We start from the raw sequence: 16,084 nt of genomic DNA, 5'->3' as shown, positions 1-16,084 counted from the left end.
CACGCAGGCTCTGTGCACACATGGTTACTGGGCGTACACCGCCCGTCTGTTGTCTACTCCTGGCATGTGAGTCCACAGCCTCTCCTTAGAAAGGCTGTTCCTGGTGTTTCTGTTGTTCCTTCCACTACCCCAAGGAGGCGCCCCCATCCTCTTCGGAAGAAGCCTCTACTGCTGGCTCTGGCTCCGGGCCAGCCTCACATTCTCCACCATTCACATGCGCCATATCCCAAATGCACCTGGCCATTCTGTGCCCCGGTGCTTCTCGCCTAGAAAAGCCCTTCCTGTCCTCGTCTGCACAGCGAACCACATTAAAAAAATAACTCAGATAAAGCGGTTCACCTCAGCTGTGAGGATCTTCCTAGCCTCCAACACTCTTATTTCAGGAGAGGGGAACACTCTTTTCTTTGAGACCCTTTCTCCTGTTCACGTATCTATTATATGCACTTATTTGCTGAAATCTCTGATCTCCTAATAGACTGGAACTGTCCTGCTGTCGGGATTATTTTTTATTCCGGTTTGCATCGGGTAGACATCTAATAAATGTATAAAAACAACTAAGAAGGAAGACAAGGAATCAGGAAGGACTGTAAGAATGAGATATAAATAAAGGATAGGAGTGGGAATATAAAAGGAAGGGAAACAGAAAACAAGAGTACGTCAATGAGAACGTGATCGCTCTTACGAGGAGAACCCCTTCCGGATTAAATCTCTGCAAACGCTATGAAGAGGCTACAATTTCTGCTGATAAGGACCCTAGAATTTAGCATTTTCTTTGCAATTGTTTCCCAGTTATTGGAAGCAAAAGCCAGTCATAAAGAGAGTCCTGTGTCCTCTGGTGGGGATTGTGGCTTCTGGCATCTCAAAGCCAGAATTCTCACCTGGCAGGCCTCCGCCTGGTCCCTCAGGGCTTGCATACTGTTCCCAAAGGCACTCAGGTCCACCAGGAAGGCCTCGTGCTTCTTTAGAAGAGCCTGGATTTGTTGAGGAGGGATCGTTAGAATCGAATACAGGAAGAACGCGTTAGAATCGAATACAGGAAGAACGCGAAGAATGCTATGCATTCCTGGGGGTGGTGGGGCTATAGTCTCGGGTTATATCGGTTGTCCTCATTCTCGGTAAGAGACACTTTCCATCTATAATAAAGAGGTCTTTTGCTAACTCTAAATTGACAAGGAGTATGAAAACAGGAGTTAGAAGGTCAACAATTTCGATATATTTGCTTAATCAAAACGAACTCAAAATAGCACAAGTGTTTTATCAACACACATCACAGCTAGTGACGTTACTGTGTAGGATTCAACATTAGCATACTTTAGATGCCCACTGCAATTATCCCCAGCACTGAAGGTTTGCTAAATACGATACCGGCTTACCATAAGGCAATGAGCAAGACCTAGAAGATAATTATGACCCTTAGGGTACATGTCTGCCGGGTTTTATTTCAATAAAGTAATTGCAGCGCATATATGTTAGAACCATGGTTGGTTTGTGAAATTCCAAGGCTAGCCTTAGAAGGTTAGGATGGGACCAAGACAGGGATGGCTCTCTGGTCATGCCTTTTCGGGTTTAGATAATGTTTAAGGAATCTACAGATCTCTGTGGGATCGGGAAAATGTAGTGTACCTCTTAGGACCTGTGTCCACTCCAAGGTTATCCCAGCTGGTGAAGGCCAAATGTGTTTACTCTGGAAGCCCCAAAGAATCTAACAGAGCGTGCGGCTGTCCCGCAGTCTCATGCCATTTGGTACGTACTAGACGATGTCCACCCCCATGCTCCCCTTACCCCAGCTGCTTCTTCATCGGCCCCATAGTTAGTGTTGTCTACAATAGGCGCCTTCTCTTGGATCCACGCTTCGGCTTCATGCAGGTCAGCCAGGTACTGCTGGAACTGGACATTGGCCTCAAGATCGTTCTGCCGTCTAGCTGCTCGAGCCTGGAGAGACTCCATGTTGTCATTCAAAGCTTTGACCCTGGAGGCCACATCTTCTGCAGCAAAGTGCCCTGTGGAGTAGTTAGTTAAAAGAAGGGTGAGTACTCCCCTCCTTAACATCACCGTACCTCACTCCTTTTGGTGACCTGGGAGAGACAGAGAGGGAGGTAGGAGGACGCTACCGTGGGCAGTCCGTGTGGCGATGATAGAGGATGGGTGGATGTGCGTGGCGGTGAGGGGGGTGGTGTGGTCTGTAACACATGGACCTGAAACAGAATACCCAGGTGTGGGTCCTGCTCAGAGTTCCAAAAACATATACCGTCTAGAGTAAACAGAAAATCCAACCGATCGTTGCTTCTGCCCGGAAGGTGCTTAGTACATAGGAACAACTAGAAAACTGGGCAGATCGCAAGATCCGATGATGTTCAGGCAACGGGCAGAGGATCGTGACCCATGAGAGAAGGGGCAGAAATGACATGTGCCCCCCCACGCACGGGGCAGTCTCTAGGCTGTGCTGGAGGGTGAAGCTGGCTGTCACACCGGGCCGAGCAGGCAGACCAGAGCTGGGGCAGGAGGGACAGCCGGAGCCCATGGAGCAGAGGGCCGAAGAAGGGTGCCACACAGAGATGGGGCTTCGGAGGTGTGTGCCAAGGTCCCCTCGCGGGTTAGACTGGTGCCCCCTTGCACACGTGTGTCAGGAGACCCCTCCAGGTGAGGACAAGGTGGCTGCAAAGCAGGAGGCCCCACATCCCTGGGGCCCACACAGGGCTGCAGATAAAGTCAGCGCCCAGCAAAGTGCACTGGGTTTACAACACGTGAGCTGAGCTCTGGCAGACTCGCACCCCAGTAGTGGCCCCGTCTCTAAACCAGCTCCAGGATGCAGTCTTCCTTGGGGGTTCTGAGAGGCTCAGCGATTGCCATACCCAACAAACGAAGAACAGCACACCAGGTTATACTGTGATCAAATTTCTGAAAATCAGCGATGAGAAGCATAAAAGGGTAAGAGAGAAAAGGGACACATTCCACACGGGGGAGCAGAGATTGTGGCGAGAGCAGACTTTACATCAGAAACCCCGCAAAGTCAGAAGACAATTCAGCAGTGTCTTTAACGTACGGAAAGACAGAGGCTGTCTCTCAAGAATTTTATGTCTCCTGAAAATGGATTTCAAAAAGAAGGCAAGGGGCGCCTGGGTGGCTCAGTCTGGTTAAGCGTCTGACTCTTGGTTTTGGCTCAGGTCACGATCTCAAGTTTCGTGAGTTTGAGCCCCACGTGGGCTTTGCTCTGACCGTGCAGAGCCTGCATGGGATTCTCTCTCTCTCTGCCCCTCTCCTGCTCTCTCTCTCTCTGTCTCAAAATAAATAAATAAACTTAAAACATTATTTAACAGTCACCCTTTCAGATACTGAAACGGAAAATTTTAAAACAAAAGAATAGACAAGTGTATATTCTATTCACCGTTAGAACAAAAGGGCATTATCACACGTCATGCAGGGAATCTCACTGTGCATTTATGAAAGAAAGCCTATGAAAAAGGCAAGTAATGTGTTAGCATTATTATGAAACCCACAAAACCACAAGTGGAGAATCACTACTCTAAACTGAACACACATACACACAACTCCCCTAGACACATACCCCACAGAACTATAGCTACTAAACACATATGGAGAGAAAAATGGAATCACACAAAAAAATACATGATTAACCCAAAGACCGTGGAAACTGGTAAGGAGAAATAAATAACAAGATGCTCGATTTAATTGCAACCATTTTGATAATTGCATTAACTGCAAATGTTCTAAACAATCCCAATAAAAGGGAGAGATTATCAGATTGTGTAACATAAAATCAAAGCTTAACTGCATGCTGTCTACAAGAAATCTGCTTTAAACATAAAGAAACAGAGTACGAGCAGAGATAGAGAAATATATATTGTGCAAAGATGAATCAAAGACAGCTGGTGTGACTGTATTAGAGTCGTGCTAAGTAGGCTTCAGGGTATGACCAGGGATACGGAGAGCTATACCATAATGTTAAGGATTTAAATTCATCCAGAAGACACAACAAGCCTAAATATATCCGCACACAATTAACATGGCTTCAAAATACATGAAACGGAAACTGACAGAACTGAAAGAAATAGACAAAATCCACAATTACAATTGGAGATTTCAAGGAAAAAAAAATAAGGCGAATCACTATAATAACATAGCAACCACAAATGAATCACCGTTGAGATCTGAATTTTTGCAGAGCCATGTGAATTTTAAACTGTACTTTTGATAACTGGATCCTGGCTGGCAACAATTTATTCTTTTTCTGGCCCCAATTTATTCTTGAATCAAGGGAGAAACAATCCCAGTGTAATCTACTGTTGCTTGGAGTTTGATGCTTGGTTTTGAGCGTCATATAAAATAAGGGATTTAAATAAATCCCTTATAAAATAAGGGATTTAAATAAATGGTGCTATTTGCCATCAAGACTATAAGACATTGGGAACCTAAGGCAAGTCTTCACAGATCTGGAAGCTCCCAAGTGGGGAAAGGGTGTGATCTGTTTCATGGGGCTTTAGAACTTCAATTCTAAATTCTGCAACTCCTAGAGAATATATCGGTTATTGGCATAAAATATTTTCTTTATTGGCTTAATTGGAAAATAGAAATGACTGGTTTGTGAGGTAGGAGGGTTCCTATTATTGGAATATATAAACAACATTGTGTCATCATTGCACCTGTCAGAAATGCCCAAGGGGAATTTCTGCATTGAGGGGGAAGGTGGATCATTTGTACCTTTCAATTCCCATGAAGCCCTAAAATGGAACAAACTTCTTCCCTTAAGTTTAACATAGTGATGATTGGCCAGTTCAACCAGAACCGATCGTACCTTCCTCTACCATTTTGTTTCCCCTCTCCGTTATCATTCGGACGTGTGGCTCATGATTGGCGATGTCATCCTGGATGACCTGGTGTCTGTTCAGAAGTTTCTTGGAGGCAATCAGGTCCTTGCCTACAAAGAAAAATAATTTCAGGGCCTGGTGTGGTTCTAGTGTAGAGAATAAGAAGAGGCTAAGTCTAGGGGCGCCTGGGTGGCGCAGTCGGTTAAGCGTCCGACTTCAGCCAGGTCACGATCTCGCGGTCCGGGAGTTCGAGCCCCGCGTCGGGCTCTGGGCTGATGGCTCAGAGCCTGGAGCCTGTTTCCGATTCTGTGTCTCCCTCTCTCTCTGCCCCTCCCCCGTTCATGCTCTGTCTCTCTCTGTCCCAAAAATAAATAAACGTTGAAAAAAAAATTAAAAAAAAAAAAAAAGAAGAGGCTAAGTCTACTTGTTTGTAACTCTTCGACCTACAAGTTCTTCTTTTGAGGTTGTGATCTCTGAGTGCATTTCCCGAAATTTATATTATTTTTCTGAATTAACTCTGCTCAGCGTTGTTCTTCCCCTTGCCTCTTTGTGCTAAGAAGATTCAATTCCTCATTTTACAAAAGACAATAAATAAATCACTGTTCTCTTCGGAAGATAGGTAGAGAGGCGAGTAACTCCTCAGCTAAAACTTCCAATATCTTGCAACCAATTGTCTTTCATCAGATTACTTTCTAAAAGGTAGGCTCTTGCACTGACTAATACCCACGGGTGTCAGAAAGTTATTAAATCTTCCAACTTAGGTTGTTTCACCAAGAAAATGGTGTGTTATCTGTCTTGAAGTTTTCTTTGTTAAGATTAGAAATGACATATAAATGCCTCCCTTGCTGTTAACATTCACAAGCACCTCCTAAGTGGTATGCATGGTTAATTTTCCTCCACCTTTTTGGCTCCCGAGTTCCAGGTGTTGACTTTACCGTCCCCTGTCTCCTGTCCACGGGTTCCTCCCTCTTCCTTCAATGTCCCTTCCTTATACCTCCCACTAAATGACTTTCCAGAAACTGTGCCCATGGACTCTTCAAAGAGGTCTTTTCTCTTCCAGAAGTTTTCCCAGACTGTCGTCATCATCGGCTTCTCAAAGATGTGGACACTGAGTTCTCCTTCCACCTGTGGCCTCCCACTGATGAACTGACAGCTCCTTAAAGACAGGAAGTCTGTACTTTCTCTGCTGTTCTGCCCCCTTTTACCCTTTCAGAAGCGCAGATCATTACGAAAGGGAGGCACTGACGCTACGAACAAAATCACTTGGTACCTTAAACACTAACCGTGGCTGCTCAGCCAATGACCTTGGCAATACGTTAGAGTAAGTAGCGAAAAGCTGAGCACTCCAGCTCTTCCCAGAGGTCTTCCATTCACAACACTGTTTGTGACTTATTCTAGGAGGTAAGCTTTTCAGTATGAATTTTTTAAAAAACCTCCTATGGAAGACTGGAAAATATTTTCCCGAGTGTGCGGGGAGAAAGCTGAGAGTAAACCCTGAAAGCACCCCCACCATTGCGTCCCAGCTCTCTCAAACGGTCTGCACACCCTGGACCTCCCCCGTGGCTCTGCCCACTCATGGTCAAGGACTCACCAAGGTAGGTGGAAGCCACCGAAGGCTCTGTCTCTTCTATCCAGGCTTCCTCATCCTCTGTGTCCCTGAACAGCTGCAGCAGGTGCAGAAAGTCAATGAGCTTCTTTTTCCGGGTGGCCATTGGCTCCTTCAGGGCTTCAAACCGGGACACCAGGGACTCCCGCCTTGCTTGTATGTCACCAGCATTGGGATGGCCTATTTCTTCAAAATATGCTGCCCGGTCTGTGAGGCTGTCCACCTGATCCTGAGGGAGAGACGGAATAGGTGTCAGGAAACCCCATCATTTAAATTTTTTTTGTTTTAGATTTATTTATTTCTGAGAGACAGAGAGAGACAGAGCGCAAGCAGGGGAGGGGCAGAGAGAGGGAGACAACAGAATCCCAAGCAGGCTCCAGGCTCTGAGCTGCCAGCACAGAGCCCGACGCGGGGCTTGAACCCACGAACTGTGAGATCATGACTTGAGCCAAAGTCGGACGCTCAACTGACTGAACCACCCAGGCGCCCCAGGAAATTTCATCATTTAGTAGAAAGGGGTGTGGGGGGATGGCATGGGGAGGTCGTGGGGAGAATCAACTCCCATTGGTACCGCGTGACGACTTCTAATCACATCCGTGAGACAGTGTGGCAGGGGTTGCTGGATTGAGGACCCCTTCTTCACCTAAGAGCTATTTATAGGAAAGTAATTCTTAAGCCACTTTGCAGAAAGACCGAATATGTACAGAGCGTGCCAAGGGAATCAGGGAAACCACAATAATCAGAGCCTTAACTGCCGGGGAGTGTTAATAAATCGTGGCCCTGAGCCGAACAGAGGGAGCCTTTCTCTCTCGGCTCCCCTTCTTCTCCTTTTCTCCCCTCAACCTGAGCTGCAGCTGTAACTAACACGGGAACTTCCCAGGCTGAACTTGGTTGTGTAGCAGGAACAATGCCCAGGGGATGAAATGTGAGGCTTCCAAAAGGAACGTCGCTGTTTTTGTTACCTCATTTCAACCTCCATCAACGCCCCCCCACCCCGACCCGCCACCACTGAGGGCAACCAAAGGGTCTGGGTTTGTTTCAAGTTTTCTTTTCCTGTAGATTACTCGGTCTGTCCCAATTAACCCAAAGAGCGGACATCATAAAAGTGTATTTTAATAAGACGGATCAGTAGGACTTTCTAGGGAACAACAGTCATTTTAAAATACAAGCTAGGATTCCGGGGGATGAGAAAGTGAGTCAGCTAGAAGCGGGCTCTCCGGAACATCACACACAGTGTCTACACTCTAACCACTCCGTGGATGAGCTTAAGTCACAGTCTGGTGGGATGTCAGGGGGATAACCCCGAAACTAAGAGCCTAACGTATCTGCATCATAGTCCTCGCCCTGCTGGCAACGTTCTCTGTGACCTCGTGGAAGTCGCGTCACCGCTGTGGGCTTCAGTGTTCTTAACTAAAACATAAAAGAAGTGGGATTCGAGATATTTCCAACCTTTGCATCCCGGGGTGCCGGAACAGGAGGAGGCAATGTTGTCCAAACCTTCTCGTACAGGTGAGAATCGGGTGAAAACACACACCGGAGGTGACCTAACTAGTGAGTGACGAGCCGGAATACGAAGCCCAAGTTTCTGGCACGGAGGGTGTGATGCCAAAGGTAGGAGAGCCCACAAAGCCCCACGAGCCACGGGGTTCCGACAGAGGCCACGGGCACCCAGCGCCACGGCCACGTTAGAGAAGATCTGAGGAAGGGGCAGCTGACCAGCTAAAACTCGGGCAGTTTTACCTTTGGTGTCTCGCTCTCTTTTTCTTTCGAGAGTTACTTATCACGAGTGTGCTCGGAGCACGTAGGGGTGCCCCGGCCTACCACGGCCAAAGGGCTGGCGACCCACCTGGCGGGTGGCCACAGCGGACTCCAGGAGGCCGTGTTTCCGGAGCAGGCTTTGGATGTCTGCCAGGCCTTTCCCGTAGTCCTCGGAGGCAGCCTGCTCTTCTGCCTTGTCCAGCCAGTGTTCTAGGTCCTCCGCGTTGTTCTTGAACTGTAGTTCCTGGTTAGCGTCATGCAACTGCGTCCCTGGAAGAAGGCGTTCGGGTTGAGACAGGGGCCATCGCTTTCTCGTTACACAATGGCACACCTTCCATCAACATAAGGAGGGATACAGTTTGTTGATGTTTTTTTTTTTTTTTTAAATTTTTTTTTCAACGTTTATTTATTTTTGGGACAGAGAGAGACAGAGCATGAACGGGGGAGGGGCAGAGAGAGAGGGAGACACAGAATCGGAAACAGGCTCCAGGCTCTGAGCCATCAGCCCAGAGCCCGACGCGGGGCTCGAACTCGCGGACCGCGAGATCGTGACCTGGCTGAAGTCGGACGCTTGACCGACTGCGCCACCCAGGCGCCCCATGTTGATGTTCTGATGAGAAAAAAATATATAGATAACCATCCCAGATGTGGTTATACAAAAAAAAAAATCACCTTGAATTTGTAGAACTCGGATGGCATTTGTTTTTAAATAGGGTAGCGTTCATTCTCAAAACAAAGGTACACAATCAGTTTATTCCCTGGTGACTTACAGTCCCCCTGTATTAGATTTTAACCATCCTGGGTATTTTCCTACGACGTTTGTTACTCTCTAATGAGGCCTCCTTTTCAAAGGAATCCAAACCCAAGTACTGCGTTTCTCCAGGGAAGGATAAAATCGGGATTGGCTCCATTCGAAATTTCGAGGTGTCTTTTTTATAATTGTCTTTCTCAGAACATTGCCAGTCCTTCTTAGTCCCCATCATGAGCCATGCCTCACGATTATCTCTTCCAGAAAATGCCTTGATTATCCACACTGTTCTCAACTAAACTCTTCATTCTTTGACCTTACAGCAATTATTTGCATTATATCTGTGAGGCAATTTATGTGTCTCCTGATGGGGGGGAGTAGCAGTGAAGTCTTACTGTTACTGTCAGGTTAGATTTTCCCCTAAACCCAAAATTAGAATGCTATCCAACAGAATGAGCGTGATACATCTCTCCTATAACTCGGGCAGAGTCATGTCTATAGATGGAGTCTGCATCTAACAAGGAGATTATTGATGGGAAAACCTCTTTGTTTGTGTCAATTCACTACAACTTCTTTTCTTTTTTTTTCCAATATATGAAGTTTATTGTCAAATTGGTTTCCATACAACACCCAGTGCTCACAACTGATTTTCTAGAGAAAGGAAGCTAAAGGTGCCTAGAGATTATTCAAGTAGATGTGCGGCAATTTGTTTTTAAGAGCTTACAGCAGAGCCTGAACACTCTCAAGGAGGCAAAAAAACCAAGTCGTCAAGCCCTATTCATAAGAATAAATTTAGCAGGAGCATCACATGTGGTGCTGACAGCCTTAATGTCTAAGTTAATAACCCGGGTCATAATATCTGGTCTCATCTATAGTACCCAAATATGTGAAACTTGAGGTAAGGAGTCTAGTTCTAGGTGCGTAGCCAATGTTGGATTCATGGCTCCAGAATATTTATTCGGGAGAAAGAAAAAAAAGTGGGAGCAAAGTGAAGAAAACAAAAGTAATTTCACTTAAACCTACATACGTGAAGAGAACATAAAACTGTCCATATCTAATGCTGTGATAAATTCGGGTTGGATTGTAAAAACCCCTTGATCAACAAACGGCATTCCTTCTCCCGTTGGTCATTCAAGGTAGCAGAGATGAAAAGGGTAGGTTTCAGAATTTAGGAAGTAGCCTTTGACCGAAACCCTTGCTCCTCACCTTTCTGCTCCATGGCTGCCAGCAGCTCCTTCCAGAGACTGACAACCTCAGCCACACGAGCAGTCACCTTGTCCGCGGCGTAGTGATTAGCCTCAATCATTTCCTGGCCAGTTTTCTCCAGCGTGTTGAGCAGGCGTTGATTATCTTGCAACTCCTTTTTGAAGTCTTCTTGCTTTTTAACCCGGCTCTTCAAGTTCTGAGTATCCTGAGACAGGACCGAAGACAAGGAAATTATTAATCTAAAGAATGGGGAGCAGGAATTTTGAGGATAGGGGTCACTTGTCCCTGTAAACCCAACGGCATTAAGGAAAGGAAACAAGGCAACAGTTGTGATCCGAGTACTGAGCCAGAGAAGGTTAGCAAACTCACAGGCCATCCCCTCCATCTATCCACACAGCACATGTGGCTAATCGATTCTTACACGTATTTCTACAGAGCCTAGATAACTCCTGAAGATTAATTTTGAATAAGGCCATGCAAGTATAAACAATCAGAGAACCGTCATGAAAAGTGACAAGTTTTTCTCATTCCTGTCCTGATACTTGAAACATTCACCCCTTTGCCCCATCTGGAGAAGATCTGTTTACCCTCCGTTCCCTGGAGGCACAGCTCCTCTGAAGAATGCAAACACAGGTTATGGAGTTTCACAAAATGAAAGGTACAGATAAGATGCTCAGGATCAAGGTATACACTGAAGACCGAATGAAGTCAAGAAAAGTAAATATTGTGAATAGATATTGGCCTAGAAATTAAGAGACTAATTCCAGCCTTGACTGTAAATGTGGAAGTTTATGAGTATGTATACGTGTATGTAATAGTTTATATTACATAACACCGATGAGTGAAAAATACGCATGTTACACAACCCCAAGGTAGAGAAATCTATGGGTCAGAGGTAACTCAAGAATTTTCCTAAGTCGCATAACCTGAGACATAACAGGGAGAGAATTCAAGCCCCGGTTCACCTTCTCCAGAATTCATGCTTCAAACGCTTCTGTTAAACTGCCTTTTAAATAACTGTATAACTTTGGGCAATTTCCAATTCAAATCCAAATTCCCTTTCCAATTTAAATCCAAATTCCCTTTCCAATTCAAATTGTATTGGTTTCTCATCAGTAAAAATAAGGAGCCATTCCCTTCTAGATAGAAAACTGTGTAACTCTGTATTACGTCAAACCTTGAGGTTACATTTAGGTTCCTAGTAGCTTTCAGTAAACGTGAACATCCACCGGGATCGGACACAGGGTGTTCCTATTCTGAAGGTGCCCAGGAGAGCAGCAGAGGGGGCCAAGGGGCAAGAAGCAGCCGAATAAAAAACAGTCCCTCCCTTTCCCCGTTACGTTACAGGACATTAGAAGTTGTGCCAGGGAAGAGGTGAGAGGCAGCAGGGCACGGGAAATCCAGAAGCCAGATTCTTGGCTTTCAGCTTGATATTGCGTCTTGAGGGATTCATGACGCTCCTCTGTAAAGGAGGCTCACCTGCTGAACACTACTGTCCTTTCCACGCTAAGACTTTTGTCCCCCGAAACTCAGTCCTGCTGAGTGTGCCCAGGGTCTGAAAACCCCGCTTACCTTGTAGTCTTCATCATCGGCCAACTTTTTCTTCTTGTTGACCCAGTTCTTTAGGTCATCTGAGTCCTCATACAGTTTCTGCAGAAGCCACGAATCCTCCAGAAGTCTGCGCCGCATGGCAGCCCGGGCACGTAGGGCATCCCGCCGGGACAAGAGCTGCAAAAGCCATGACCACACTCATGGTCAGCACAGCCAAATGTGGACACCTGAGATTCACTGCCCACCTCAGTGCCCATGCCCCCAGCGCCTCCCCTGGCCCCTCGGCACAAGCAGGCAGACGTGCGTCTGCGGCCTCGGACGTACGCTATCCCGGAGAGCAGCGATCTTCTCGGAGTCATAATGGTCGTTATCGATCAGCTTGGTGGCATTGTTGTCTAAGGTCTGAAAAACAGAAACGATAAAAACTGGAGTGGTTTTTCTACTGGGGCCCTGAGTCAGTGGCCAGCATTTGGCCAACTGTAGACAGGAAGCCCGGAAGTGTGAGAAGAGTACAAGTTTTGGGATCGGAGATCTGGGTACTAGTTCCGACCTCTGTCACAACTTCCGTTTCAAAAATGTATACCTGACAAATTAATTACCCATTTATTCCATACTATTTTTAAAATCTAGTTTATAGTATATGCATTTTGGTGTCACTTGAAGGTGAATAGTTGATCTATTCTGAAGTTTTCAGGAGGATGCACAGTGGATATAGTCATGTCCGGTAGCCAGCACCCTCTCTCTCTCTCTCTCTCTCTCTCTCTCTCTCTCTCTCTCTCTCTTTCTCCTCTCTCCCCCTATCTGTTATACATCTGTATCTCTAGCTGCATGGGAACAAGTATCCAAAACGTTTACTCATATTCATTCATCAACTCCTCAGATTTTTAGAGCTCAGAATGGGTTAAGGGATCAGGAATAGGAAAGTAATCTTAAAATAAATGAAGCATGGGGGCAGCTGAGTGGCTCCCTTGGTTAAGTGTCCAACTTCAGCTCCAATCATGATCTCACGGTGTGTGGGTTCAAGCCCTGCGTCAGGCTCTGCGCTGGCAGCTCAGAGCCTGTTTGGGATTCTCTCTCTCTCACCCAAAAATAAATCAATAAACATTTATAAATGATATCATTTTTAAAAGAATAAATTATTTTAGCTTTTACCCGTGACAATCAACAGAGTGATCACATGGATTGATAAGAGACCATAGTAATCTCCAGGTTGACTGAAGATTGACAGACAGGGCTTGGAATTTTATGGTCAGGGTTGTTGCTGTTGGTTGTGGTCCTATATGCAGACGTGTGTGAGTTAAAAGCCAGCACCAGCCTAGGAGACAGCCAAAGACATAGAAAGACAATAAAATCTTTCTGCACTTGTCTGAGCCCTGCTTATATGTTGACCAGTTTCTGGGACATTGTAACGTAGGCTTCACAGGAAGACCGTGGTTGCATTAGATGGGAGACACAAAGCTGAGGATATACAGGAATGCATAGATGTTACTTAGGCATCTAGATTATACCAGAGAAAACTAAATGGAGACATTCCTGGAGAAGATAAAGCTAAATAAATAATACATTCTAAGTAAAATACCTTTCAAACTTCTAAGTAATGGTTCTCTACCAGATGTGGATCCAATAATAACCATTCACACTGTAGAAAAAATAAGGCAGTCCTGCAATTCATCGGAAAATGCGAATGGCCAAAATCTTTAAAAACTTTTGAAATAACGCTTTGTGGAACAAGAAATGCGACGGCAAGATGGGTATGAATACTTTTCTGGATGTTTCCTCTTTTAAAAGTAATCCTCACGTTATGCCTGGCAGGGACACGTGGTCCTCTCTGAGGACAGGAGTTGTCTGATGACGCAAACAGACATGGATGCGGCGCCCACACCGGGGGCGCTTCTTACTGTGATCTTCTCCTCCTGGGCATTGAAGGCCTCCTCAAAGTCATCATGCTTCTGCAGAAGGGCTTCCACGCTGCCCAGGGAGTTCCCCAGGTCCTCATCTTCCAGGAAGGCCTGTAGGAGACAGAGAGACACAACTCCGTTCTCCTCACTGGTGAGAATCATTGCTTTTGGAACACCTCTGACACAGGGACTAAGGATGGAAGGGAGGTGGTGGGAGAGCAAGGTGGGATTAGCACATGGTGGGATGGTGTGTGGGGACCAACCTCAAACAGCAGGAACTTCGGATGCCTTCCTAATCCTCCCACACACCTTTACTACCTCTGTCTCTGGGTCTGTCCATGTAGAATCCACCCGGCCAATCCAGGCACCATTCTGAGCCCCCAGCGCTGCCTCAAGAGGACCCCTCACTTCCTTCAGGACATCTCTGCTTAACCCTGACTCATCACAACTTTCTATCCCTGATCCCTTAGCAATTTGATACACATTTGGCCTCCTGTTGGCTTGCGGTTAAAGCCTCTCTGCTGTGTATTTAGGTATTTTTCTAGGCTTCTGTTCATGAGGGAATTCTAAGAGCCTCATGGAAAGGGCTGCTCTCTTCTTCTCCCCACGGATCACCCTCCAGGTCCTAGGAGAAGCCCCAGCCCTCAGCAGCAGCTGTGAGGGGACCGATGGCAGTCCCGTGGTAAAGGGTCCCCTCCCGTTACCTCCTGTCTGCTCATCCAGCTGTCCACCTGCTCACTGTCACGATAGAAGAGGTGCAAGTACAAGCACTGCTCGTATTGATGCTTCCGCTGGTCCCACAGCCCTCGCAGGGCAGCCCAGTCGTTGGTGAGTATGGTCATCTTTGGAAAGGAGGAGACAACGTGAGCGCCCAGTCAATGCCAGGCTTTCGGAAGGACACACAAATGAACAAGAAGCAGGCTTTTCTCTGAAGACGTCAATGTCTAGGTGAACAACGTGGCAGGGAGATGAGGGTAAAGGCCACAACAGAGGCACAACGATATGCTTAATACGTAGAAATGAAGGAGAAGAGATGAATTCCGATGGGAAGAAGTGGGGAGTAGAGTGTGGCAGGTGTTGCACCGAACAGGGATTTAAAGGGTGGGGATGGGGATCGGGATCATAGGAGGGCACGGGGATGGGGACCAGGATCATAGGAGGGCACACCATGACAGCATCATCACTCCAAGTGATTGTTAGATAATACAAGTGCCCCAGAGCCAAGTGCAGTGTCTAAAAAAGGTGGATGCTGGAGGAAGGTGACGTTTATACAGCACGTAAATGATCGTTCTGAGAAGTTTGCATTCCCTTCTGAAAGCCAATAAGAACCCCCAAGGAAAGAGAAAGGTAACATTCTCAAACCCATGCGAGCCTTTTTCTCCTGCTCACACGTCTGCCCAAGGAATCCCAGTCTATTGGCAATGCTGCCGTGCTAAGTCCAGCAAAAAGGCAGCACAGATTTCTCAGGCTCCCAGGATAACAGGTGCATTTGCAGGGATCTCGGTTTCCTTTGGCAGAAAATTGTTAAAAAAACAAAAATCCCTATTTTTTATTTTTCCCAGAGAGCTCGGGGTGAATTCAGACTATGGCCATCTCAACCTCACCCACCCCCAGCACTGGAGGCTGTGATTGGAATCGGATGAAAGGCAAAGAGGCTGCAAATCTTATTTTATTTATCATCCCAAGGAGTTTCGGGGACTCTGCGTCTGAAGCAAAATCTCTCAGGGGTCAGGGGGATGAGGTGAGTCCTTGCGATTCAGGAGGAGACGATCATGGCAAACCTGATTATTCAGCGGGTGGGATTCAGACTGTGTAAAGCTTTCCTGTTATTTGATGTAGATTTGAGAAACACAGGTATAGAAAAATCAGTGCGATTTGAGGTTGTCGAGAGGGGAGAAGAAAGCCAGCTGTGGGCCAGGCACCTTAGGGAATCCAAAGATGCATAGGTAGTGTCCTCAAAGAATTTACAGTCTAGAGGCGAGTATGGAAAAGCGATAAAACAGCACAAGTATGACAAGGCAAGATGGTATGGAGGTTTTGAATTAGGTAGAAGGCGGGTCGATGAAACTTGGTAGGTTCAGGAAATAAAGGCTCAGAGGTGAGGAAGCACGCCTCACGTCCTGAGAATTTCGGATGACTCATTTCAGCTAAAGCAATATGTGAAGGGAGCATCTCAATATTGAGAGGTTGATACGACTTCTACCCTCGTCCTGTTCGGAGATTACCATATTATCATGAGATTCAGTGGGGCTAAATGTGTATCATAATTTCGCACACTGTTAAACTGGATTACCTTTTCCAGAACTTCATCAGAGGCTTCATGACCGACGTCCAGCAGTTCCCGACCAGTCTCCTCAGCAGATTGGAATCGGTCATCATAAGAGTCAATCTCGTGCTAGGGTCACAAGACGGAATGTCTTAAAATTCAGCAAGAAACCTTCTGGGGGGCTTGGCGCCTCCCCCTTCCTCCTCCTGGGGAGGCTCTTCTTCT

General features: G+C 46.5%; 1 protein-coding gene across 2 annotated transcripts in view; it reads right to left on the bottom strand.

The window, feature by feature from the left end:
• SPTA1 (spectrin alpha, erythrocytic 1) overlaps positions 1 to 16,084 on the bottom strand; it is a 66,114-nt gene that overhangs the window by 37,394 nt on the left and 12,636 nt on the right. For both annotated transcript variants that reach the window (XM_019822345.3, XM_019822344.3), the window contains exons 10-20: positions 15,887 to 15,988; positions 14,298 to 14,435; positions 13,594 to 13,704; positions 12,020 to 12,097; positions 11,717 to 11,872; positions 10,145 to 10,349; positions 8,279 to 8,460; positions 6,418 to 6,661; positions 4,814 to 4,936; positions 1,783 to 2,000; positions 879 to 971 (exon numbers count right to left, since the gene is read on the bottom strand). In XM_019822345.3, coding sequence (XP_019677904.3) covers positions 879 to 971; positions 1,783 to 2,000; positions 4,814 to 4,936; positions 6,418 to 6,661; positions 8,279 to 8,460; positions 10,145 to 10,349; positions 11,717 to 11,872; positions 12,020 to 12,097; positions 13,594 to 13,704; positions 14,298 to 14,435; positions 15,887 to 15,988 — 1,650 coding nt within the window. The remainder of the gene's footprint in view (positions 1 to 878; positions 972 to 1,782; positions 2,001 to 4,813; positions 4,937 to 6,417; positions 6,662 to 8,278; positions 8,461 to 10,144; positions 10,350 to 11,716; positions 11,873 to 12,019; positions 12,098 to 13,593; positions 13,705 to 14,297; positions 14,436 to 15,886; positions 15,989 to 16,084) is intronic.

This window comes from Felis catus, chromosome F1 (genome assembly GCF_018350175.1).
Source record: "Felis catus isolate Fca126 chromosome F1, F.catus_Fca126_mat1.0, whole genome shotgun sequence".
NCBI lineage: Eukaryota > Metazoa > Chordata > Mammalia > Carnivora > Felidae > Felis > Felis catus.
This window is presented reverse-complemented; position numbering and strand designations above follow the sequence as displayed.